Below are 24013 nucleotides of genomic sequence, written 5' to 3'. Positions count from 1 at the left end.
CCTGTTTCATAATCCTGCCTGTGTAGTTTCTTCCCCTGCTTGAAGGGTCCCTGAGGAGCTGAAACACCTGGGGGCGCCGGCCCTCCCTTCATGCTCACCTCCTCCTCCCTCGCAGGCAGCCGCAAGTGCAAGAAGGGTTACCTGCACTGCATGAACGGGCGCTGCATCGCCAGCCGCTACTGGTGCAATGGTGTGGATGACTGCGGGGACAACTCGGACGAAGTGCCATGTAACAGTAAGCAGGCTGTCTGGCTCCTGGCCAGCCCTTGCCAGGGCTCAGTCAGCTGTCTGGGACAGGGACAGAAGCTTTGGGAAAGAGTTACCTTCAGCTTGACAGGATCAGAGCAGAGCCAGGGCTTAACGGAGAGTCAAGGTCTAAATCCTACTCGTGCTGCTTGTGCCACAGACCACTTTGTAAATCTCACTCACTCCCTGAGAGCTGGGAGGAAGAACTCCCGAGCCCGGCCCTGCAGCACCCAGAGTCTCCCGAGTACAGTCGTTTGACACCCAGGAGGAGCACAAGGCGATGGCGAGGCGCAGTGTCGCTGCTCCTCATGGCTCCTGTGCTCCTGAGAAAAAGGCGCCTGAGCATCCCCAGGGCAGCACCCCTTCAGAGCTGCAGGGCTGCAGGAATCTGTCTGCTTGGTTCAGAACTGACAGGAAAGGTCAGGAGCTTCCCTGAGCCCATCCAGGCCTGCTAGTGACAGGCCAGCTCGGGAGACGAGCTCAGGCTGGTGGGCAGAGTGCGTGAGCCAGAGAGGCACCAGGTCCCAGCCAGGAGGGGCCCGGAGCTGGGGGTGCAGGGTCAGACGGTCCATAGCTGTGCTGGGCAGCGGGTGTATGTGCGTGCGTGCACGCCCACAATGCAAGTGGGGGCCGTGGTGTGGCTGTACATGCTGGGTCCCCCAGCCCAGCCTCATCCGCTCTGGGGGCTTCCCCTTTGCAGAAACCAGCTGTGCTGCTACTGAGTTTCGCTGCCGAGATGGGAGTTGCATTGGGAATTCGAGCCGCTGTAACCAGTTCATCGACTGTGAGGATGCTTCAGATGAAATGAACTGCAGTGAGTGCCCCAGCTGCTGTCCCATGTTTTCTGCTGCCTCCCTAGTTCTGCCCTGCTGTAGCTCTGGAGATGCTCCTGACCTCTGTGCCTGCGGGTGGGGCCCTGGGGCCCTGTACTTTGTTCCCATCTTTGGGACTTGGGCTGGACTGGGGGGTAGAAGGGCCCTGGCTCCCACCCTGTCAGCAGAGGCCAGGCCAGGTTAGCCCACCTGCTGGAAGCAGCCCCAGGCAATCACTGCAGCCCCCCGCGCCATGCTTGGCACCTCAGCACCCAACAGTGCGTCAGAAGTGCTTTAAAGTGGTCCCAGCAGCTCAGGGCACACGTGGGGCAAAGTCAGCTTGGTGCTGCTCTGGGGAGGGAAGGGCTGTCAGCAGCAGGGTGAGGGCTCCTGCTGTGCGGTGGGAGCTGGACCAAAGGGCTGTGCCACCAGCAAGCAGCATCCGCCACCTTGGGCTCCTGGTGTGGTTTCTTGCAGCTGCCACCGACTGCAGCAGCTATTTCAAGCTGGGGGTGAAGGGTACCACATTCCAGAAGTGCGAACACACCTCTCTGTGCTATGCTCCAAGCTGGGTGTGTGACGGGGCGAATGACTGTGGAGACTACTCAGATGAGCGCAACTGCCCAGGTGAGAGCGGGGAGAGGAAAGGGGGCTCGGGCCTAGGAGAGCAGGGGCATCACGACAGCCCTGTAGCTGGGTGCTCCCCTTTGGGGTCTGTTTGGGCGGTGGATGCTTTGCACTCCGGGAGCATCGTCCTTCGCTTGCGCAGCTCCTGCATGGAGGGTGCTGCAGGGCGCTGATCGATGCAGGATCAGGCAGGGCTTTTGGGGAGGAATCCTTTGGAGTCAGGCATGTCTGTGTTGGGCACATCCATACCACCATGCTCACTGACGTTTCCTTCACAAACCAGGCGGGAGGAAGCCCAAGTGTCCAGCCAATTACTTCGCCTGCCCAAGCGGGAGGTGCATCCCCATGACTTGGACCTGTGACAAAGAGGATGACTGCGAGAATGGAGAAGATGAGACTCACTGCAGTGAGCGGCAGGGTGGGGAGAGCAAGGGACTCCAGGGTGATAGCACAGGGTGGCAAGTGCAAGCATGCTGAAGGGGAAGCAGGACCCTCTCCCCTCTCTCACACCCCTTTGCCAAGGCTCACACTCCAGATTCTTCCCCCTCCAAGCTTATTCCACAAGCTTGGACTTTTAACTGTGACCAATGGAAATGTCCTTATGTGTTTGTTTGCTCAGCACATTCACGAATGTCCGTGGTCATTCTGAGGATGGCCAGTTAAGGCTCACTTGAGTTATGTTTTTAGTTCCAACTTTTCTGAACAAACCCGAAACGGTGCTCAGGAACTGGGGAACCTCCCCAGCTCCACAGTGGGGAATCCCACACCAGTCCTACAGCTGCAGTGCCCATCAGCATGGCATGTGGGCACTGCCAGGTCTGGGTGAGCAGTAGCCCCAGCACCACCCTGGGCTCCAGGCCTTGAGCTGGCCCAGCCTGGCTGTGCTCTGCTGCCGTGTCCTTCCCCCAACATTGCCCCAGCTCTGACCCCTCCTCTCCTTTCCCAGACAAGTTCTGCTACCCTGTGCAGTTTGAGTGCAACAACCACCGCTGCATCTCCAAGCTCTGGGTGTGTGATGGGGCAGACGACTGTGGCGATGGCTCTGATGAGGACAGCCGCTGCCGTGAGTCTGCTCCAGCCCCTGCTCTGACCTCTCTCAGTCCCTGCCTGTGCTGCTGCTCCATCTCTGTGTATTCCTGCCTCTGCCCATCCCTTCTCCCACCCTTGCTTTCTTGTGCCATGGTCCTCGCTGCTCTCTTGGGTTCTGTATCGTGGCATCCCCCTGAGATGTGGGGGCACATAGCCCAAGAGTGCCAGTTCTCCAGTGGTGAGAGTGACTGTCCTCCTTCCTGCTTCCCCAGGGCTGACCACCTGCAGCACAGGATCCTTCCAGTGCCCAGGCACCTACGTGTGCGTGCCGGAGCGCTGGCTCTGTGACGGAGACAAGGACTGTGCAGACGGAGCTGACGAGACCCTCGCTGCCGGCTGCTGTGAGTCCCCAGAGGTCTGGTGCATGACGGGGCCAGGGGCTGGGGAGGAGCTGAGTGCTGTGCCTGGAGGGGCTAGCCCCACTCCCCGAGGTCCCTGCTGGTAGCAGACAGGATGCCTTGTCCTGGCCACTTCCCCGCCAGGCTTGCAGGGGGGAACTGCAGTGCTGTGGTCACAGCAGCCCTGGACATGGGGACATCTGAGTGCCTTTCCCTGGCTGTGAGGAGAGAAGGAACATCGTCCCGTGGAGCAATAACCAAAGGCACCACATTGCCAGGGTGCTCTTCACAGCCACAGAATGAGGGTGCAAGCCTGGGTTCAGGCTGGGGGCTAAGGAGTGGGAGTCCTTGCCCTGACCGGGCTGTGCCTCAGCGCTTGTCCCCAGCACCCGAAGACAAAGGGCTTGGGGGGCAAGCAGGAGAGCACGTGGTCTGGCGGGGGGCTGACAGCAGTGCCTCGTTGCAGTGTACAACAACACGTGTGATGAGCGGGAGTTCATGTGCGGAAACCGTCAGTGCATTCCCAAGCACTTTGTCTGCGACCATGATGACGACTGTGGCGATGGCTCAGACGAGTCCCCAGAGTGTGGTGGGTGTCAGCGGGGTGGGGGGGAGGGGAGGAGGACAGCAAGGGCTATATTTCCTGTAGCACTGGTGCTGGCAGCCATGCTGGGTCTCTGGGCTTTGAGACGGGACCCTGGAGGGGTCTTCATCATCCAGAAGGGGTTTGATGTGCGAGCAGGGTGAGGGGGAACCAGGAGAGGGAGTGGGAGTTCGGTGCTGGAGAGCTGCAGGAGAGCTGTCCCCCTCAGCCCCGCTGCAGGACAGCCGCCCTGGCACAGGGCAGGTTGGGAGAGATCCAAAACCACCTGTGCTGCCTCCTTGGCCCCTGCAGTGCAGCCCTGTCCCAAGGCAGGCTGCAGGGAGGTTTGGGCACCTGTGCCACAGCTCCACGCATCCCAGCCGCCATGGTTCCACCGTCGCTGCCAGACAGCCTGGGGAGGTGGACTGTGCCGTCTGAGCCTGCCACCCTCCCACAGAGTACCCAACCTGCGGCCCCCATGAGTTCCGCTGCGCCAACGGCCGCTGCCTCAGCAACAGGCAGTGGGAGTGCGACGGCGAGTTCGACTGCCACGACCACTCAGACGAGGCTCCCAAGAACCCACGCTGCACCAGCCCAGGTACCTGCGAGGGCTGCGGCTGGGGAGCAGGGCTGCCCGGCTGCCTCGCACTGACAACTGCCACGTCCTCTCCACCCGGCTGTAGAGAACAAGTGCAACGACTCCTTCTTCCTCTGCAAGAACGGGAAGTGCATCCCAGAGGCGCTGCTTTGCGACAACAACAATGACTGCACGGACGGCTCAGACGAGCTCAACTGCTTCATCAACGAGTGTCTCAACAAGAAGCTGAGCGGCTGTTCTCAGGAGTGCGAGGACCTCAAGATCGGATACAAGGTAGGGGCTGGCAGGCTGGGAGGGTCAACTGCAGGGATGCTCTCCTGCGCCCTTCATCCTCTACAGACACTCTTAGTGTGAGGGTGCTTCAGACCTGCGCCAGCTGGGCCAGGGACGCGCACATGGGCGCTTTTGGCCCGTGCTTGTGTGTGCTGTTCTTGCATCTGCAAGCCTGAGCCCGCTTGTCCCATGGTGATGCCTGTCATGTCCCAGCACGGAGGCCCTGGATATGTCTAACAGCTCCGGGTTGCCTCCTGCAGTGTAGATGCCGTCCCGGGTTCCGGCTGAAGGACGACGGGAAGACGTGTATTGACATCGACGAGTGCTCCACCACCTACCCCTGCAGCCAGAAGTGCATCAACACTCTGGGGAGTTACAAGTGCCTGTGCATAGAGGGCTACAAGCTCAAACCTGACAACCCCACCAGCTGTAAAGCTGTCACAGGTGAGAGCCAAGAGTGGACTTTAGAGGCAGGGATGTTCTGGCAACTGTGGGATGCTGCTGGCATTGGAGTCAGTCTCGGTGCTCCGCAAGGTGAAGCAGCTGCACCTGACTCACGAAGGAGAGCTGGGAAGCAGTGGGGCACGGAGGGTGGCAGATCTGCAGGGGATCTGCCCACATCCCAGTGGTGTTTTCCTGACACGTCTCATGGTTTCCCTGTGCAGATGAAGAGCCCTTCCTCATCTTTGCCAACCGATACTACCTGAGGAAGCTCAACCTGGATGGCTCCAACTACACACTGCTGAAGCAGGTGCGGGGGGCGCTGGGAGCAGGAGGGGCACCAGCCCTGTGTGGCTGGGGGTTCAGGGTTGAAGCAGGGCCCTGCAGGGCAGGAGACCTGCCAGCCTGGGAGTTCGGGCTCTTGGCTTCCCAGGCAGATGGTAGATCCTGTATAAACAACAACTCTCACTATGAGTATACAGGAGATCCCATGTAAACAGTAGCTCTTTTGTAGCAGACCTTTATAAGGTAGGGACTGCACAACAGTTGTCTGTAGGTGCTTTTAATTTCTCTGCTGCAGGGACCAGGAGTCGAGGCTGGGGGCTCAGTGGTCTTTGTAAAGTCCTCCTGACCCTGTGCAATCAGGTGAGGCTGTTTCAACACTTCTCCCTTCCTCCCAGGGGCTGAACAATGCAGTGGCTCTGGATTTTGACTATCGGGAACAGATGATCTACTGGACAGATGTCACCACACAGGGTAGCATGATCCGTCGCATGCACATCAATGGGAGCAACGTTCAGGTAGGAGCCCGAGGCAGCTGGTCCTCACCCACCGCCTGCACAGAGAGGCTGCCTGGGGGGCCCAGACTGGCACCAGGACCACCGGGGAAGAGGGCACAAACCCTGCTGCAGAGTCATCACTGGGCTCAGGGCATCAGCCCAGGTTGCTATGGGGAGGTTTTGCAGCATCATCCCAGTCAGAGTTGGGGTCCACATTGCCCCAAAGAAGTAGAGAAGGAGGGTTGGGGGAAGAGAGGAGTGAGGAAAGGGAGCTGGGCAGGACCGTCTGCAGGGGCAGTGTGCCAGGGAAGGGGGATGTTATATCCCTGGGGGACCAGGGCAGGATCTGGTTCTCCCTGTCCAGCCCCCAACACCTCTGTTTTCTCTCAACAGGTTCTTCACCGCACTGGCCTCAGCAACCCTGATGGGCTGGCTGTGGACTGGGTGGGAGGCAACCTGTACTGGTGCGACAAAGGTCGGGACACCATTGAAGTGTCGAAGCTCAACGGCGCCTACCGCACCGTGCTGGTGAACTCGGGCCTGCGTGAGCCCCGGGCACTGGTGGTGGATGTGCAGAATGGGTGAGGGCCTGGGGATCCTGGACCTTCCCCACTATGCAGGGATGGGGCTGGTGATCCCCCTGCCACAGTCCTGGAGGCTGGGAAATGGGATGGAACCCTCCTTCCTTGCCTCCGGGATGCCTGGCTGCTTCTCCCTGCCCTGCACCCACATGCTCAGGTGCCTTGGTTTAGCCATGCAACGGGCAGAGCACGGTCGCTGCTGTGGCTTGGACTGGACTCAGCCTCCCTCTGCTCTTCTGTTTCACCCCCAGTTACCTGTACTGGACGGACTGGGGGGACCACTCCCTGATCGGGAAGATTGGCATGGATGGCACCAACCGCAGCGTCATCGTTGACACCAAGATAACTTGGCCCAATGGCCTCACCCTCGACTACATCAACAGCCGGATCTATTGGGCCGATGCACGGGAGGACTACATCGAGTTCGCCAGCCTGGACGGCTCCAACCGGCACACGGGTGAGAGTGCTGGGGCTTCTGGGGTGCTGCCAGGCCTTTGTGGGGTGTGGGCTTTGGATCGGTCGTGGGAGCAGCCGCCATGGCTGCCAGGTATGGTCCCCAGCTCTGGCAGCTCCTTTGTGCCTCTGACCACGGGAAGAGGTTTGTTCCCTGGCTGAGCTGTCCCTGGAGAAAGGCTGTGCTGTGGGAGGAGTGGCTTGGGGCAGCCCCTTGCTGAGCCACCTGCTCCCCATTGCAGTGCTGAGCCAGGACATCCCACACATCTTTGCGCTCACCCTCTTTGAGGATTTCATTTACTGGACTGACTGGGAGACCAAATCCATCAACCGGGCCCACAAGACTACAGGAGCCAACAAGACCCTGCTGATCAGCACACTACACCGCCCCATGGACATCCACATCTACCACCCCTACCGCCAGCCTGACGGTGAGCCGTGGGGCCAGGGCCAAGGGGTTGGGCTGGCCCTGGCACTGCGGAGCAGCCCTGCGCAGGAGGCTGGGTCTGGGCACGACGTGCAAAGGGACACCAGGTTGGGCAGGGGGTGCAGGAGTGGGACGTGCAGTGAGAAGGGTCTTGCAGCTGGGGGTTCACATGCCGCCCTGAGGGTCCCCTGCCTTGGTCTGACTTGCAGTTGTCTCCCTGCTCTCCCCAGTTCCCAACCATCCCTGCAAGACCAACAATGCCGGCTGCAGCAACCTCTGCCTCCTCTCGCCAGGTGGGGGGCACAAGTGTGCGTGTCCCACCAATTTCTACTTGGGCAGCGATGGCAAAACCTGCGTCTCCAACTGCACAGCCAGCCAGGTAACAGCCTGCCTGCCCCGCCTGTGCGGACATCCTCCCTGCGCCAAGCGCGTGCCTGTGCTTGTGTGCGTGTCCCTCCTGCTGTGGTTTCATCAGGTCCCAGCTCCTCTGCTTGTGCTGGTGCCAGCGCTGTGCATTTGGGTGCTGGTGTGCACACGCCTTCTCCAGGCGCGGGCAACACCTCCCTCCTGTGGCACTTTCCAGCACATACAGACTGCAGTCGTTTGGGGGTGCCCAGGGGAGCCGGAGACCCTCCAGCTCTGGAATGACCTTTTGCCTGCCCCCCTCCCTCCCTCACACCCCAGAGGATGTGTGAGGTGGGCTCAGGGTTAAGGCTTTGCTCTAGGTCAGGACACAGTGTCCTGGGGGTGCCTGGGAAGGGACAGCAAGGAGATCAGTACCCTTGGCAGGGTTCCTTGGGGCCAGAGCCTTCTGGGGTTGTCCCTCCCATTCCGAGCCACCCTCACAAGTTCCTCTCTCTGTTTTAGTTTGTCTGCAAGAATGACAAGTGCATCCCTTTCTGGTGGAAATGCGACACCGAGGACGACTGCGGCGACCGTTCGGATGAGCCGGAGGACTGCCGTGAGTGCCGAGTGGGGCTGACCACAGCCCACGGTGTCCCAGCACCCCAGCCACACTGCCCGGCTCTCAGCAGCCCTACGGCATCTGTATGCTGTCTGGAGCAGCCTGGTGCTGCTTGTGCAGCTGGTCCCCCAAAGCCCTGCTGCTGCTCTGGCTTTGGGACAGCACCGCTGCTCCCTGCTCGGCTCTGGCAGAGGGGAGGGTTACCCCAGTAGTGGGGCTTAGAGAGCAGTGGGGTAACACTGTCCCTGCATGGGTTATTATCCCATGGAGGACAAGAGCCAGCTGCTGCTCTCGGAGCAGAGCTGCCACTTCACTGTGCCAGAGCCCATGGTTGGGTGCTGGTGGCTCAGTCCCTGCTGGTGACCCCAGAGGGGAGAGCAGAAGGTTAAGGTTTGCCCTGAAAATGTCCCCCAGAGCAAATGTTTCACCCTGTCTTATTTGCCCCACAGCTGAATTCAAATGCAGGCCAGGGCAGTTCCAGTGCTCCACTGGGATCTGCACCAACCCAGCCTTCATCTGTGATGGAGACAACGACTGCCAGGACAACTCAGATGAAGCCAACTGTGGTAGGTCCTCCACCTCCCCTTACAACCCTCAAACCCCAGCAGGGCTGCAGCATCTCAGTAGTGCAGAGATGCAGCATGTCAGCTTTTGACTGTGCTGCCTCCCTTCCCAGATATCCACGTCTGTCTGCCCAGCCAGTTCAAATGCACCAACACCAACCGCTGCATCCCTGGCATTTTCCGCTGCAATGGTCAGGACAACTGCGGTGATGGCGAGGATGAGAAGGACTGCCGTAAGTGGGGAGCTGTTAAGCATGTTTGGGAGGGGGAGCATGCACGGTTGGGGGTGAGGAGTTCAGTGCTGCAGCAGATCTGTGTCTTTGGGTATTGGCTTCTCTGCAGGCTGCCTTCTGGGTGGTCCTGTCCCTGGGCACAGGGCTTTCTCCTTACCTCTGCTCTGCATAGACTCTCTGTCCACCATCACCCTGCTGCCCCTACAGACACTTCTGTTTCCTGGTGGAAACGAAATCCTTAAATCCCTCAGAGTGACAAGTTCAATATTTGCCATGGATTTGAACTGAGCCTATTGCACAGCTGAGGGATCTTGTGGCTTCTGTCCTGTCTCCCTGCAGCTGGTTGAGTCTTCTGGGGCCACCCCAGGCTCTGCTCCCCTCCCCTCTCACACACATGGTCACCACGCACGGCCAGACACTCGGTGTGGTGCCCAGAGCGTCTGCATGCCTCTGCTCTCGTGGGGTGGTTTTTGTGGGGTAGCGGCTGGCAGACCCCTGCCTCTCCTGACTCTGCTTCTCCCTCCTGCAGCGGAGGTGACTTGTGCCCCCAATCAGTTCCAGTGTGCGATCACCAAGCGCTGCATCCCCCGTGTCTGGGTGTGCGACCGGGACAACGACTGTGTGGACGGCTCAGATGAACCTGCCAACTGCAGTAAGAAGCCTGTGTGGGTGAGGGGGTGGCGGGTCTGGCCACACGGAAACCAGGAGCTCCCCCGCAGCCAGGCACGTCTGTGTCTTTGCCTGTGGGATGGCAGGTCCCTGCTCAGTCCCCACAGGAGCTGCGGGCAGTGGGTGATGGTGGTAGTGGCTCTGCCTGGATCTGTCCCACTGAGATACTCCTCTCTCTGACTTCTCCCTGCAGAACTGCATGAAGCAGGGGGTGGATATTGCCCACCCTGTTCCAAGCAGGGGTGCTGCAGTCACTCCAGGCTGCTGGCACAAGGTGTTCATCAGCCCTGCGGAGAAAGAAATGTGCCTAGCCAATGCTAACCCCGCCTTCCCTCCCTACATCCACGTCATCTTGTTTCTCCCCACCAGCACAAATGACCTGTGGTGTGGATGAGTTCCGGTGCAAGGACTCGGGCAGGTGCATCCCAGCACGCTGGAAGTGTGACGGGGAGGATGACTGCGGGGATGGGTCCGACGAGCCCAAGGAGGAATGCGGTGAGCAGGGACCATGTCTGGGGAGACTAGCCCAGAGGGCATCCTGTGCCCCCTCTTCCCTGAGGGTCAGGCTGCGCTGGTGCTGCCTGCCCCCTCCACCTCCCTGGTGCGCCTGGGGCTGGGGAGGTTTTAGCTGCTCCTTTTCCAAACCACATGGGCAAGGCTGGGTCTGAGGGAGGCTGGCAGAGAGCAGCACTGCTCGCCCGCCCTGCTAGCTGGCGTGCCCATCCCTCCCCTTGTGTGGGGGCAATGCTGATGCCTGTCCCTGTCTCGTCCCTCGCAGATGAACGGACCTGTGAGCCCTACCAGTTCCGCTGCAAGAACAACCGCTGCGTGCCAGGCCGCTGGCAGTGCGACTATGACAACGACTGTGGGGACAACTCGGATGAAGAGAGCTGCAGTACGTGCCGCTTTCTAGCCTTTGCTGTGCCGGGAGTCAGCTCTGTGGTGGAGAGGGAAGCGGTTCAGGTCCCCCCAGCCCCTTTGCCTGCCAGTGCCCCCAGCCACGGTGGGGGAACATCAGGGTGGCTGGGGCTGATGGCTGGGGAGCAGCCTGCTCCCCAGACAGAACGCACCTGACTCCAGGGGTCTGGCCTAGTCTGGTCCCGCAGCCAGGGCTTGGCTGCTGGCTGTTTTGAGGAGAGGTCCCAGGTGGGACAAGTAAAAGGGAGGAGCTGATCCTAGCGTCCTCCCTGGCAAGCAGCGCACGAGCCATGTGCCTGTGCTCACCCACGGGGGTCACGGGTACCTTGTCCCACTCGTGGTGGAGCAGCTTTGCTTCAGACCATCGCCCCTTGCTTTGGCCCCAGCCTGGCAGGCAGCACCCTTTGCAACAGTTTGGCCAGGGAAGGCAATGGGGACACACTGAGCCTTTGGGAGGGGAGCTGTGGAACCAGCCGAACCCGGGTCACAAACCTGGACCTGAACCAGCGTGTGGGAAGGCGGCTCATCCCCAGAAGCCATGGCAGACAATCAAGTTGCTGCCCCTTAATGAGTTACCGCTTGTTCGTGGAGCTGTGCCAGCACCCGCCCTGCTGAGCAGCAGAGGACTGTGACCGTCTGTGCGGGCAAGACAGTTCTTGGGGCTCTGCTGCAGGCAGGAGCCTGGTCCCATCCCTCTGGAGGGGCCCAAGCTACCCATGGGATGGCACCGGGGTCTGCTGCCAGCTGCAGGGGCCAGGGCAGAGCCAGACCCTCTTCCCACCATGTAGCACCTGCCCCAGGTCCCTCTGTCTCCCTGCAGCTCTCTAGGGTGCAACATTTTTTTCTTTTTCTGTTGATTTCACGTTGTGTTTTTTGAGTTTGTGCCATTTCACTTCATCTTATGTTTTTCTCCATTTTCACACTGTCGTTATGGGGCGCTCAGAGGTAGGTTTCTGCCAAAATCTTTTAATTCCATGTACAGCCTCTCTAAAATAAATGAAGACAATAAATTCCAGGTGAGGGCAGAGGGGTCAGGACCAGACAACCAAGGTGTTTTACTGAGCATCAGCAGCAGCATCTCCCTACACTGGAGCTGCAATCAGGGAGGGTCTGACCCTGCTGCCTCCACTGCCAGGGCCCATGCATGGCTCATACTTCACTCCAAAATCTGTCCCCACCTGACCCTTCCTGCTCCAGCTGGACACCCCCTGCCCCCCTCTTCTCCTACAGTCCTGTCAGCTTCTGCACTGCGGCCAGAGGGGCCACCTGCCCTGAAACCTCCTGCACCTGGGGCCTCCCCGGGGCAATGGGGAGGGGAAGGGTCCCAAGAGCCATCCCAGGTGGGAGGCCATGCCACATGCCATCCTCCTGCAGATGGGTTTGGCATTGACTGTGCCAGTGCTGGCCCAGCAGGTGCATTGAGCTATGAGGGGGAGCCTGTCCCTGTGCCCTGTGAGGGGGGTACAAGTGTGCCAGCTCTGCCAGACCTGGCCAGGGCACCGCTGCCTTTGCTCCTGCCCGCAGCTGCCTGTGGGGCAGCAGACATGGGCAGCAGGGAGCTGTGGGGCTAGCGCTGCCTTCGGTGGAGAACGGCCTGGGGGACACGTGCAGCTGGGAAGCTGCTAGAAGCGAGTCTGTATGGCCATAGTACCCCCTGAAAGCCCCATGTCCCTGCAGGGAGCTGGGAGCCCTGGAGTGGGATGGGAAAGGGTACTGGGAGGCGGTATCAGCCATCAGCGGTATCTCTGGCAGTTCCCCCAGCTCTGCTTGCACCCCGCCCTGCCCCCAGTGCCACTGGACGTGTGTGTGTGTGCCAGCCTGTGCCCCCCTAAGCTGTTGGCCAGGGAGACCTTCTGCCCTCACAGTCCTGCCTGCAGCTTGCACTCAGGGGGACGCCCTGTGCTCTGTCCGCAGCGCCCCGGCCCTGCTCGGAGAGCGAGTTCTCATGTGCCAACGGCCGCTGCATCGCCGGCAGGTGGAAGTGTGATGGGGACCATGACTGCGCAGATGGCTCTGACGAGGTATGGTACCGCGGGCAGGGGCTCCCTGCCAGCACCTTCGCCCTGCCCACGTGTGGGAGCGGGGACATGTCCCACCCAGTCTGCCTCTGCTGGTAGTCGCCCACCACCAATGAGGGGCTGAGAGTCTGGTCCTGGGTGCAGTCACAGGACGGGAGGCTGCCACAGTCGGGACTGTCCCTGGTGACCGGTGTCCCTCGCCCTTACCCTGCAGAAAGACTGCACGCCGCGCTGTGAGTTTGACCAGTTCCAGTGCAAGAACGGGCACTGCATCCCCATGCGCTGGCGCTGCGATGCCGATGCAGACTGCATGGACGGCACTGATGAGGAGAACTGCGGCACTGGGGGTAATGGCAGTGCTGTGTGACTCCTTTGGGGCTGATCGTTTTCCCCCCGTGCCCTTGTGTCTCTTGTGTCCGCACTGTGGGTGGGAGCGCTCCCCTGTGCATGTGTCAGCACCACTCTGCCCGGCCCCAGGGCATGCACAGACACGTATCTGAGCCCTGGAGAGCCCCCAGCTATGCTGGAAATTGGAGTTAAGGCCCCAGACGGGCGTTTTGGCAGCCAGGCAGCACTGGCTGACGTGTCTCCTCCTGCCCTGTGCTGTCGCAGTTCGCACGTGCCCCCTGGATGAGTTCCAGTGCAACAACACGCTGTGCAAGCCCCTGGCCTGGAAGTGCGATGGGGAGGATGACTGTGGGGACAACTCAGATGAAAACCCCGAGGAGTGCTGTGAGTGACACTGCCTTGCCTCTCCCACTCCTGGCAAGGCCCCTGTCTGACACACATCTGCCCACAGGGGCAGCAGCCCGCCCCGAGCACCTGCATGCCGGCGGGGGGTGACAGTCCTAGAGCTTGGGCACCACCGTGGGTACCCAAGGGAGCTGTGGGAAACCCTGGCAGCTCCACACGTTCCCTCTAGATGGGTCCCCTCGGGGGCGGTTGGTGGGGCCAAGGGGGCAGGAGGTGGCTCCAGTCAAGAGAGCAGAGTTGAGAGACTAGAGCTGCAGAGGTGTCGAGCTGGGCCTGGGGCAGGCAGCGGGGAGCGGGGTGTGAGAGGGCAGGGGGCTGGGTGCGAAAGAGGGCTGACCCCCCCACAGCTGGGCCAGCAACTGGGCAGTTGTCTTTGCTTCAGTCTCTTTGCTTTAGTCTCCGGAGCCCGCTCGCCCTCGTGGGACAGGCCTCCCTGGAGAGCGGGCAGAGGCCGATCAGCGGCTCGTGACAAGTGTGACAGCCTGGCTATGGCGTCTCCTTTCACCGTCACCGTTTGTTTCTGTTTGCTGGTGCAGTGAAATTCCAGTGTCCCCCCAACAGACCGTTCCGCTGCAAGAACGACCGCGTATGTCTGTGGATCGGTCGACAGTGCGACGGCATTGACAACTGTGGAGACAACACGGATGAGAAGGACTGCGGTGAGTGGGGCTGCCTGTGGGCACCGCTCTGCGCCCAGCGCGGACGGGGCAGTGGATGGCCACTGCCCTCAGGCTGCTCCTCGCAGAGCCCTAGGTTTAGCCCAGGTTTTGGGGTTTTTTTGCCTGCTCCTTTCCAAAACCGGGAGGTGGGTGCAGGTGTCCTGGGTCCCTGCCTGGTCCTTTCCTGTACCATTCATGCCCTGTGGCTCCCGTGGGGCTGGGTGCCCCGGGACACGGAGCATCACAGCCGCTGCCTGTACTCCCGCAGAGTCACCCACGGCCAAGCCCAAGAGCTGCAGCCAGGACAAGAATGAGTTCCTGTGCGAGAACAAGAAGTGCATCAGTGCCAACCTCCGCTGCAACTTCTTTGATGACTGTGGAGACGGCTCTGATGAGGAGTCCTGCTCCCACGGTGGGTGGGGAGCTGGGGCGTCGGGGGGCGCCGAGGGTGGACACTGGGGAAGCCACGAAGGCGCAGGTGCTGACGGTGTGTCCCACCCTAGACCACAAGTCGTACGACTGCATGACCAACACTACCATGTGTGGAGATGAGGCCCAGTGTATTCAGGCACAGTCCACCACATACTGCAGATGCCGCAGAGGCTTCCAGAAGGTGCCGGACAAGAATTTCTGCCAAGGTACTTCCCACCATTGCTAGACGGAGCTCCCGGTCGGGCTGTCGGATTTATGGTTGGTTTTTGACAGTAAGATGTGTCTTCACACCTGTGGAGTGGCTGGGGCATCAGAAATGGTGTCTTTGGGCACAAACATGAGGAATGGGGAGAGACAGGGTCTCTGAGCCCTGGGTAGTGCAGACCAGCCCCCAGAGAGGGGCCAGCCCTGGCTGTGTGCATGGGGACACCTTCCTGGTCTACCCCCTGACTCCCATCTCCCGCTGCCCAGATGTCAACGAGTGCCTGCGCTTTGGGACCTGCTCCCAACTCTGCAACAACACCAAGGGCTCCCACATCTGCAGCTGCGCCAAGAACTTCATGAAGACGGACAACATGTGCAAGGCAGAAGGTCAGGAGGGAACAGGGGTGTGCACAGATTCTGTGTGTGCCTGCAGTGCCCTGCAGGACCCAACTGCTCTTCCCTCCCTGCACCTCTGCCCACCCTTCATTCTGGCACTGCTGAGGGCAGGTGCTGGGCTCTGCTACTGCCATCAGTCTGTCCTTCCCTGTCAAAGCAAGCCCCAAAGGGGTGCCAATCTCCCAGCATCCCCAGCCCTGTGGAGCTGGGCTGACCCCCTACTCCTGGCCCAGCCCACGCCAACAGCTGCTCCTCTGCAGGGTCTGAGCACCAAATCCTCTACATTGCGGATGACAACAAGATCCGGAGCATGTACCCCTTCAACCCCAACTCAGCCTACGAGCCAGCCTTCCAGGGTGACGAGAACGTGCGTATCGATGCCATGGACATCTATGTTAAGGGCAACAAGATCTACTGGACCAACTGGCACACAGGCAGGATCTCATACCGGGAGCTGCCTGCCTCTTCCGCTGCCTCCACTGCCTCCAACCGCAACCGGCGCCAGATTGATGGCGGTGTCACCCACCTGAATGTGAGCTCTGTTGGGGGTATGGTGGGAGGCACCGAGGCCAGGCTGCCAGCATCTGCTGCCCTCACCTTTGCCCCTTTTCTGCCATTCCCAGATCTCGGGGCTGAAGATGCCGCGGGGAATTGCCATTGACTGGGTTGCTGGGAACATCTACTGGACAGACTCGGGGCGGGATGTCATTGAGGTGGCACAGATGAAAGGCGAGAATCGCAAGACACTGATCTCAGGCATGATTGATGAGCCCCATGCCATCGTAGTCGACCCGCTTAGGGGGTGAGAACCCTTTCTGCTTCCCTCTGCCCAACCCTCACCCCAGCTCCTCCCACCAACCAGCCCGTCCACTGTGGAAGCTCCCTGTGCCCCAGCATCACTCTCCACATCAGCCTGAGTTCCTGTGCCTTGAGTCAGCTGCCCCAGTGGGGTCACGTCAGTGACTCAAGAGCGCAGGAGGGTTTCTCGGCATTTGGGGCATCGGACTGTCCTGCTCTTCCCCTCCTTGCTCCCTTGCTGGGGATGACCTGCCCATGTCCTTCACAGGACTATGTACTGGTCAGACTGGGGCAATCACCCCAAGATTGAGACGGCCGCTATGGACGGGACACTGCGTGAGACCCTGGTGCAGGACAACATCCAGTGGCCAACAGGTGAACAAAGACAGGTGCCAGGAGGGGCAAGAGGGGTGGCGAAAGCCTTGACAGGAGGAACTTACAGCCCTCTCATGTTGGGGAGGCTTAACGTGGGAGCTCTGAGCTGTGTGGCAGGAGTGTGTAGGGGCTGGGGGGGGGCTGCTTTGCTGGCCACCTGGTCAGGAGGAGCTCGGGGTGGGCTGGGGTGCCTGTACCTCACTGGGGGTTGTGTGTGCCCTCAGGCCTGGCTGTGGACTACCACAATGAGCGGCTGTACTGGGCTGATGCCAAGCTCTCCGTCATCGGCAGCATCCGGCTCAACGGCACTGACCCCGTCGTAGCCATTGACAACAAGAAGGGTGAGCAGCACCCCACCAGAGCGTCACAGTGGAGAGGGACCTGCCCGGGGGTGATGTCCCTGGGGTGGGGTCCTGGCACAGCCCAGCCTGCCGGCTCCCCAGGGTCCTTGGCTTGGGTCATGCTGCAGGGCAAACCCCAGTGCCGAGCCAGGGGTGCTCAGCAGACAGCAGCAAGGGCGGGGGGGTGTTCCTTGTTAAATGCTTCACAGCAGGACCAGAGCCTGCTGGCAATTCTTCCTGCCAACACCATCCCCCTTGGACAGGGTGGGAGACCCTAGCCTCAAATCCATCCAAAATCCCTGGCCAGCCCCACCCAAGGCGAGTGAGCAGCCAGCCGAGCTGCCTCTGCCTGCATCTGTCCCCTCTTTTCTTCCCCAGGGCTGAGCCATCCTTTTAGCATTGACATCTTTGAGGACTACATCTATGGTGTCACCTATATCAACAACCGCATCTTCAAAATCCACAAGTTTGGGCACAAGGCTGTCACCAACCTGACATCTGGCCTCAACCATGCCACCGACGTCGTGCTCTACCACCAGTACAAGCAACCAGAGGGTGCGTGCTGAGCCCAGGACCCCCCGTCCTGCTCCCAGGGTGGGAGGGAGGTGCCCAGGGCCTGACCTCTGAGGTGGGGTGCCGGAGGACAAGAGGAACGCTGACAGAGCTTGGGGCAAGAGGGGACTGGGCCACTCAGCTTCCCTGCCCAAAGTGGGGGGGGCATCTAGATGGGGGGTGGGGAGAGGCCAGCTGCAATGGCAAGCTGTCAGCTGGCGACCCCAGAGCATCGGCAGACAGGCACAGGGCTTGGGCAGCTGCAGGGCCAGGGGGGATGCCCTAAAGCTGTTGGGGAGTAGTCATTTGTCAGGAGGGCTGTGGGTGACCCCGCCGTCCTCACCCCGCATCCTCCCCCCCCCCTTGGCAGTGACCAACCCTTGCGACCGCAAGAAATGTGAGTGGCTCTGCCTGCTCAGCCCCAGCGGCCCCGTCTGCACCTGCCCCAACGGCAAGCGCCTGGACAACGGCACCTGCGTGGTCATTCCCTCGCCTACCATCTCCCCCGTCGGTAGGTGGTCCGGAGGAGGAGGAGGAGGAGGACGGGGGTCCTGCTCAGCACGGTTCCACTCACCTCCATCCCTCCCTCCCAGTGCCCACCACTGACACCTGTGACCTAGTCTGCCTGAACGGTGGCAGCTGCTTCCTGAACGCCCGCAAGCAGGCCAAGTGCCGCTGCCAGCCGCGCTACAACGGGGAGAAGTGCCAGATCGACCAGTGCTGGGACTACTGCCAGAATGGGGGCACGTGCGCCGCCTCCCCGTCGGGTGAGGCTGCTGGGGGTTGGGGCTGGTCCTGGGAAGACGGATGGAAGGGGGGCACACTAACAGCTCTTGTTCTCAGGCATGCCGACCTGCCGCTGCCCCACCGGCTTCACGGGGCCCCGGTGCAACCAGCAAGTGTGCACCGACTACTGCCTGAACAACGGCAGCTGCACTGTCAACCAGGGCAACCAGCCCAACTGCCGCTGCCTCCCCACCTTCATTGGGGACCGCTGCCAGTACCGTGAGTGCTGCCTGCTCGTGGCGAGGGTTGCTGGGGACTGCGCCTGGGAGGTTGGACTGCTGGGTCCCCTCTTCTGGGGAATGCTCTTTGGGGCCATCTGGGGACAGTGCCTGAGAGGTTGGACTCCCAGGTCCCCCTCTTTTGGGGAATGGTCTCTGGGGAACAGGGGTGGTGTGGTGCTCTCTGGGGGACCAGGGCCACAAGCAGCTCTCCGCAGGGGCTGGTGGTCCAAGGGGCCGGTGTGGAGCTGCCCACCCTGACCCCACCATCCCCTGCAGGGCAGTGCTTCGACTACTGTGAGAATGAGGGCGTCTGCCAGATGACAGCCAGTGGCACCAAGCAGTGCCGCTGCCCTCCGCAGTTTGAGGGCACCCAGTGCCAGGACAACAAGTGCTCCCGGTGCCAGGAGGGCAAGTGTAGCATCAACAAGCAGAGCGGAGAAGTATCCTGCATGTAGGTGCTGGGGACATCAAACTCAAGGGAGAAAGAGGGGATGGCGGGCACAAGGACTCAAGAAAAACCTGTGTCCCTATGGCCAGATCGTTAGAGACAGGCCACAGTTGAGAGATGCTGGGTTAATAATTCAGGGCAGCTAAGAAATCTGGGAGACCTTGAAGACTCGGGAGGAGGCGATGGATATGTCTCTCCCCTAAGCCCACCCTGATGCCCCAGCAGCCATTGGTGTGGCACAGCCATGAGCAATGCCAGGGGGATAAGCTAGCAGCCTTCAGCAAGCAGAATCCTGGGTGTCAGGTGGGGGGGTATGGGGCAGGCTGGGGGTACATGTGTATCTGATCGTCTCTGCCCCACAGCTGCCCAGATGGCAAGATAGCACCCAGCTGCTTGACCTGTGACAATTACTGCCTGCACGGTGGTACCTGCTCCATCAGTGACAAGACGCAGCTGCCCGAGTGCCTGTAAGCAGAGCTGGGGGCTTGGGGTAGGGGGTGGTGGGGCTACAAGCAGGCTACTTGCCCCCCCCAAGCAGAGGGAGCACATGACTGACAGACCCCAATCTGTGTGCCCCCCCGACCCCCAGGTCTGTGCCACACCTCTCCCTCCCCCTCCCCGCATGCTGTCTTGCCCCCGCTAACCCCAGTGCTCTCCCCGCGCTCTCAGGTGCCCGGTGGGGATGGCGGGGACACGCTGTGAGGACTTCATCGTCAGCGAGCAGCAGAGCAGCCGTATGTATGGGGCAGTCCTGTCTCGGGGGGCACTGCAAGGCCCGACACCAAACAGGGAGGGCTGGGGGCACATCTTTGCCTGTTACGCCAAGGTTGCCTGGTGCCCCCCATGTCATTCCTGAACCCCGTTCTCAGGTGGAGAGGGGGCAGGTCCTTTCCTGCGGGGCAGGGCCAGCCCAGGCTGCTGGACCTGCCCGGGGCTCAGGGCATGCTCTGAGTGTACCTGCGCCTGTCATCCCCGCAGGAACGGCCTCAATTGTCATCCCCATCCTGCTGCTGCTCATCCTCCTCATTGTGGTGGCCTTTGTCTGGTACAAGTGGAGGATTAAAGGGTGAGTCTGGGCTGTTGGGAGCTGGGAGGGAGTGTTAACCAGTCAGGATAGAAACCCTCCTTGCAGGGCTTGAAAGCCTCGGTTGTGTGGGACAAAGAAGCAGGACCACTGGTGGGTTGGGGGCCCTGTTTGCTGCACTCCGTGTTGCTGGCACTGACCCCGTCTCATACCCTCCCCAGTGCCAAGGGCTTCCAGCACCAGCGGATGACGAACGGTGCCATGAACGTGGAGATTGGGAACCCCACCTACAAAATGTACGAGGGGGAGCCGGATGATGATGTGGGGGAGCTGCTGGATGCAGACTTTGTCCTGGACCCTGACAAGGTGAGGAGTGGGGCCACTGTGGCACGGAGGGGCCGTTGGCTACACGGGGTCCAGCCCAAAGCAGGGGATGCAGAGGGGGCATATGCTGGGGCAGGGGGCACGTTGCTATGGCAGCGTGGGGGCTCCCTGGGACTGCTGTCTTTGCAGGGGAGGCTCTGAGGGGCTGCAAAGGCTTCAGGGGTGGAGGCTGTAGGGAGAGACAGCAGCAGCCGCAGGGTCAGTGGTGCTATACTGGGAGGAGGTCGTGGCTGGTACGGGCTCTTGCTGAGGCACCCCGGAGCAAGGGATGCCTCTGGGGACCCCTCTGCTGGGGAGGGGGGTGTCCATGTCCCCCACCCACCTGCTCCCCCCTCTCCACAGCCCACCAACTTCACCAACCCTGTCTACGCCACACTGTACATGGGCGCCCACAACAGCCGCAACTCGCTGGCTAGCACAGACGAAAAGCGGGAGCTGCTGTCGCGGGGCGCGGACGACGACCTGGCAGACCCCCTGGCATAGGGGAAGGATGGGGGCAAAGGGCCGCCAGGCCACGGCGCCCAGGCCTGGCACAGACACCCATTGCAGGAGACGGGCGGGGACCGGGGGAGCCAAGAGCCACTGTATAAATGTACAAATGAAGGATTATTACTTTTCTATGTGAGCAGTATTATTACCTGTATATTCCCCGGTACCAGGCCTCAGCACCTCTCATTGCCAGATCCGGCTTTGGTTTATTTTAAATCTCTTTACGTTGGGCCCCCCCTCCCTCCTCCTACCCTTGGGACAAGCCAGCATTTCGGAGCAGGGACGGGCCACGGGCGGTGTGCCAGGAAGAACTCCGCTGCGGCTGCTGCAGCCAGGGCTGACGGCTGGCACGGGGTTACTGCTGTGTGGGGCGCAGGCAGCAGCGACGCAGGCAGGAGGGAGGCAGAGTGGGGGCCGCACACTCCCCAGCTCTCAGCTCTGTCCCCCCTAGCCCCTGCAGCTCCCCTCTCTGGGGGCCCTGTTTCTTCCCCCGCCTCCCCAAATCTGCTGCTCCCCAGGTCTCCCCTTCTGCAGAGTGGCCTCCACAAATGTCCCCCGGCCCCCCATTCCCCTCCCTCCCTGCCATTCTCAGCTCTGCCCAACGGTTCCGGGGTCAGGGACAAAGGCCCCCACCGCTGCCCCAGCCCCTTTGCAGTGTGGAGGGTCCCCGTTCCCGGTGGGCCCGGCCCTGCGGCCCCTTGCTCCGGCTTGTTGCCTGCACCTCGCCCGCTCTCCAACATGCACATTTTTTAACAGGAAAAAAAAAAAAAGAAAACATGGAAATGACCTAGCTTTTATAGTAGAAATAAACAAACGCATGTGGGGGGAGGGCGGGGGGTGACCCCATCCTTTTATTGGGGGGAAATGTTTTAATAATTTTTGCTGGATTACTTTACAACTAAACAAAACAGATATTGTTATAAATAAAATTTTTAAAAACTGAAGAGCAGGCTGCTGGTTGGTGGGAAGGGACAGGCCAGGGAGGCGGCGGGGGGAGCCCGGGTTCCCGTGCCAGCGGGGCCCCGCGTTACCAGGTGCCACGGCCCTGACCCCCTCGCAGCCCAGTGACACCAGCTGTGGCGCAGGACAGGTGGTGTAAGGCAGGAGGACCCCACCGGGGCCTCTGTTCATTGGGTTGCCCGGGGTGTGCGCAGGGGTGGGCACAGGGTTTTCCGTGCAGGGAGCGCGGATGGAAGGGAGAGCCGCGGTTCGTGTTGCCTGGGTGCTCTCCGGGGTGCAGCGCCCGTGCTGGCGCACGTGCCGCTTGGGGTGACGCGTCCGTGCTCGCACGCGGGCGCGACTGATCCCCACTGCCGGCGGCACCTCCCGAGGCGCTCCGCTGAGACCCGCGGCCCCCGCCTGCTGCGGCCTCGACGGCGGCGCCGTCCCCTGCGCGGCGGGGAGCCGAGGCACCCCGAGGCACCGGCCGCGGAGCACCGGGCACCGGCGGCGGGCGCGGTGCCGGAAGCCGCCACCAGGTGGCGCCGCCGCCCTCGAGAACTGAGCGGGGGCTGCACGTGCCCCCCGCGCGACCCCCCGGTGCCGCCCCCCCCCCCCCGCCCAGCGCGCCACCCCTCGTGCAGCCCTCGGGCAGGGGGCAGGGGGCAGGGCCCGATCCCGCACAGCCTCCCTCCCGCGGGAGGGGCGGCCGGGAGTCACTTCCCCGACGTCTGTCCCCGCCCCAGGGACCACCCGGGTGCCGCCAGCCCGCCGCCCCTCACCCGGCCACGCTTCCCCCGGGCAGCCCGGCGCACCGGGTGCCGGGCACCCGGGGGGCCAGGGCAGCCCCGGGCACTGCGGGTGGGGGGCTTGGGAGGGACCACGAACACCCCTCGGGCAGTGGAGGCGGCTGGAGGGCAGGGCTGGCCGGCCAGGGGCTGGCGGCTGCCCTGGTGGGCTCGACCTGAGCAGGACGGGGCAAGGGCTAGGATCAGGCCCTCGGGCCGGCAGCCGCACCCACGCCATGTGCCGGGCCCGCGGCGGTGGAGCCGGGGGGAGGGTTGTGAGGGGAGCCGAGGATCATGGTGGGGCTCCGTGGCACCCCCAGCTCGGCAGAACGGGTCAACCCTCGGCGACACCCTCCTTGCCAGCATCCGCCCCAGCACCAGCCCCCGCCCCCCCCCGGCCTCCTGCGGATGCCAAGCCGAGGACACAGCTGCTGCCTTTGAAAAGCCCCAAACCCCTCTGCAAAGGGATCCGGTGCGGCCCGAGTGCGGTGCAGCCCTCAGATCTATTTCAATACCAGCTCTTTGTTCACTTATCGGTTTCTTATATCTCCTCTAGAGGGTTTTTTTTCCTCCCTTTCCCCTCGCTTCCCCCCCCCCCCCCCCCCCTTTTCTCTTCTTTTTCCTTCAATCTTTTTATTTTTTTTAAACCTTCACTTGTTTCCCCTTGCCATGCCCTGCTCTCCCAGATCTTAGGCCAGTGGGTTGTTAATTGTGTGGGAGGGGTCTTCCCAGAGCCCCCTGGACCTCTCACAGCCCCTGGTGTCCCTTTGCTCCTTGGTGAGACCGTCAGGGACACTGGGACACCCCCGGGAGTTTGCTCCAGCGATGTGGGGTGAGCCCCCAGCCACACATGGGTGGCAGATCCAGAGGGTCCACGGGCCATGCCAGTGAGGTTGGCCCCGCACAGCCCCCTGGCCAGGGTTCAGCTGCCCCATCCCTTCCGTGGCCCTGGGGCAAACAGGGTAAATACAGCATTGGCTGGGGGAAGCCAGCACTGGCGTCCCTGGGGGGATTGTTGGGATCCCAGCTGGGCAGGGAGAGGAGTGCGGAGGCTCCTGCCAGCGTGGGAAGCGGGGAGCCGAGGAGGAGTGGGGAGCGCAGGCTGTGGGACTGGCAGCGGCTCTCACACCAGCCAGCAGCACTGGCACCACAGCAGCAGCAAGAGATGGGCTGAATAGCCCTTTCCTGGAAGGAGGGCTCCCCTGTACCCCGGCTGCAGACCCTGAGTGCGAGATGCTGCGTACCCCTGCCAGGGTAGTGCTGCGGCTGGGTGCTGGCACATGCGGGCACTGTGCTGCCCAGGGCTGCTGTGGGGATTTTATGGGGCTGGCTGGGGCCCCACTGCCCCACAGAGCCACAACTCCTCCATGCCGTGTCAGCACTGCCCTCTCCTTTCCTTTTCCTTTCTCTCCTGTTCCCCTTCATTTCGCTCCTTCTCCCTTTCCATTGCTTATGTCTCCTTTACCTTTTATTCATTCTGCCTCCACACATACGTGCGGTTCTGCAATGCCCCCCCACCCTGTGCTTGCCCCCAGCCCTGCTGATACCGAAGCTAGCAGCTTCCCCTGCAGCTTCTCTGGGAATGCGAGTAGGTAATACTAATAATAACAGTAACTATAATAGTAATAACAATGAAGTGATAGTGTTGGGGAGGGATTCCTGTTGAACTGGGGAGGGTATGAGAACACCTGGCAGACACCTCTGAGAAGGGCCGGGCACCAGGCTGGAGCGATGAGCACACGTGTGTGCATATGCGCACACACATGTGTGTACATGCAGGTGATGCAGGTTGCGTGTCCAGCCTGAGACATG

General features: G+C 61.5%; 1 protein-coding gene across 3 annotated transcripts in view; it reads left to right on the top strand.

The window, feature by feature from the left end:
- Positions 1 to 21249, top strand: part of LRP1 (LDL receptor related protein 1) — a 94533-nt gene extending 73284 nt beyond the window's left edge. For 2 of the 3 annotated variants that reach the window (XM_064474347.1, XM_064474345.1), the window contains 43 exons: positions 116 to 235; positions 947 to 1060; positions 1536 to 1685; positions 1969 to 2103; positions 2632 to 2748; positions 2987 to 3115; positions 3579 to 3701; positions 4153 to 4293; positions 4379 to 4566; positions 4827 to 5010; positions 5232 to 5317; positions 5688 to 5807; positions 6180 to 6367; positions 6619 to 6824; positions 7063 to 7251; positions 7478 to 7626; positions 8115 to 8208; positions 8661 to 8777; positions 8888 to 9007; positions 9537 to 9659; positions 10046 to 10171; positions 10455 to 10571; positions 12509 to 12615; positions 12827 to 12959; positions 13225 to 13344; positions 13902 to 14024; positions 14293 to 14436; positions 14528 to 14662; positions 14928 to 15047; positions 15317 to 15588; positions 15680 to 15858; positions 16123 to 16229; positions 16454 to 16570; positions 16949 to 17125; positions 17493 to 17633; positions 17716 to 17889; positions 17966 to 18127; positions 18406 to 18580; positions 18940 to 19044; positions 19247 to 19311; positions 19556 to 19643; positions 19823 to 19967; positions 20328 to 21249. In XM_064474347.1, coding sequence (XP_064330417.1) covers positions 116 to 235; positions 947 to 1060; positions 1536 to 1685; positions 1969 to 2103; positions 2632 to 2748; positions 2987 to 3115; positions 3579 to 3701; positions 4153 to 4293; positions 4379 to 4566; positions 4827 to 5010; positions 5232 to 5317; positions 5688 to 5807; positions 6180 to 6367; positions 6619 to 6824; positions 7063 to 7251; positions 7478 to 7626; positions 8115 to 8208; positions 8661 to 8777; positions 8888 to 9007; positions 9537 to 9659; positions 10046 to 10171; positions 10455 to 10571; positions 12509 to 12615; positions 12827 to 12959; positions 13225 to 13344; positions 13902 to 14024; positions 14293 to 14436; positions 14528 to 14662; positions 14928 to 15047; positions 15317 to 15588; positions 15680 to 15858; positions 16123 to 16229; positions 16454 to 16570; positions 16949 to 17125; positions 17493 to 17633; positions 17716 to 17889; positions 17966 to 18127; positions 18406 to 18580; positions 18940 to 19044; positions 19247 to 19311; positions 19556 to 19643; positions 19823 to 19967; positions 20328 to 20468 — 5966 coding nt within the window. In that variant the 3' untranslated portion in view covers positions 20469 to 21249. The remainder of the gene's footprint in view (positions 1 to 115; positions 236 to 946; positions 1061 to 1535; positions 1686 to 1968; positions 2104 to 2631; positions 2749 to 2986; positions 3116 to 3578; positions 3702 to 4152; positions 4294 to 4378; positions 4567 to 4826; positions 5011 to 5231; positions 5318 to 5687; positions 5808 to 6179; positions 6368 to 6618; positions 6825 to 7062; positions 7252 to 7477; positions 7627 to 8114; positions 8209 to 8660; positions 8778 to 8887; positions 9008 to 9536; positions 9660 to 10045; positions 10172 to 10454; positions 10572 to 12508; positions 12616 to 12826; positions 12960 to 13224; positions 13345 to 13901; positions 14025 to 14292; positions 14437 to 14527; positions 14663 to 14927; positions 15048 to 15316; positions 15589 to 15679; positions 15859 to 16122; positions 16230 to 16453; positions 16571 to 16948; positions 17126 to 17492; positions 17634 to 17715; positions 17890 to 17965; positions 18128 to 18405; positions 18581 to 18939; positions 19045 to 19246; positions 19312 to 19555; positions 19644 to 19822; positions 19968 to 20327) is intronic. The other variant, XM_064474346.1, reaches the window with a different exon arrangement.
- The last annotated feature ends 2764 nt before the right edge of the window (positions 21250 to 24013 follow it).

The sequence above is a fragment of the Phalacrocorax carbo genome, chromosome 27 (genome assembly GCF_963921805.1).
Source record: "Phalacrocorax carbo chromosome 27, bPhaCar2.1, whole genome shotgun sequence".
NCBI classification, from domain to species: Eukaryota; Metazoa; Chordata; class Aves; order Suliformes; family Phalacrocoracidae; genus Phalacrocorax; species Phalacrocorax carbo.
This window is presented reverse-complemented; position numbering and strand designations above follow the sequence as displayed.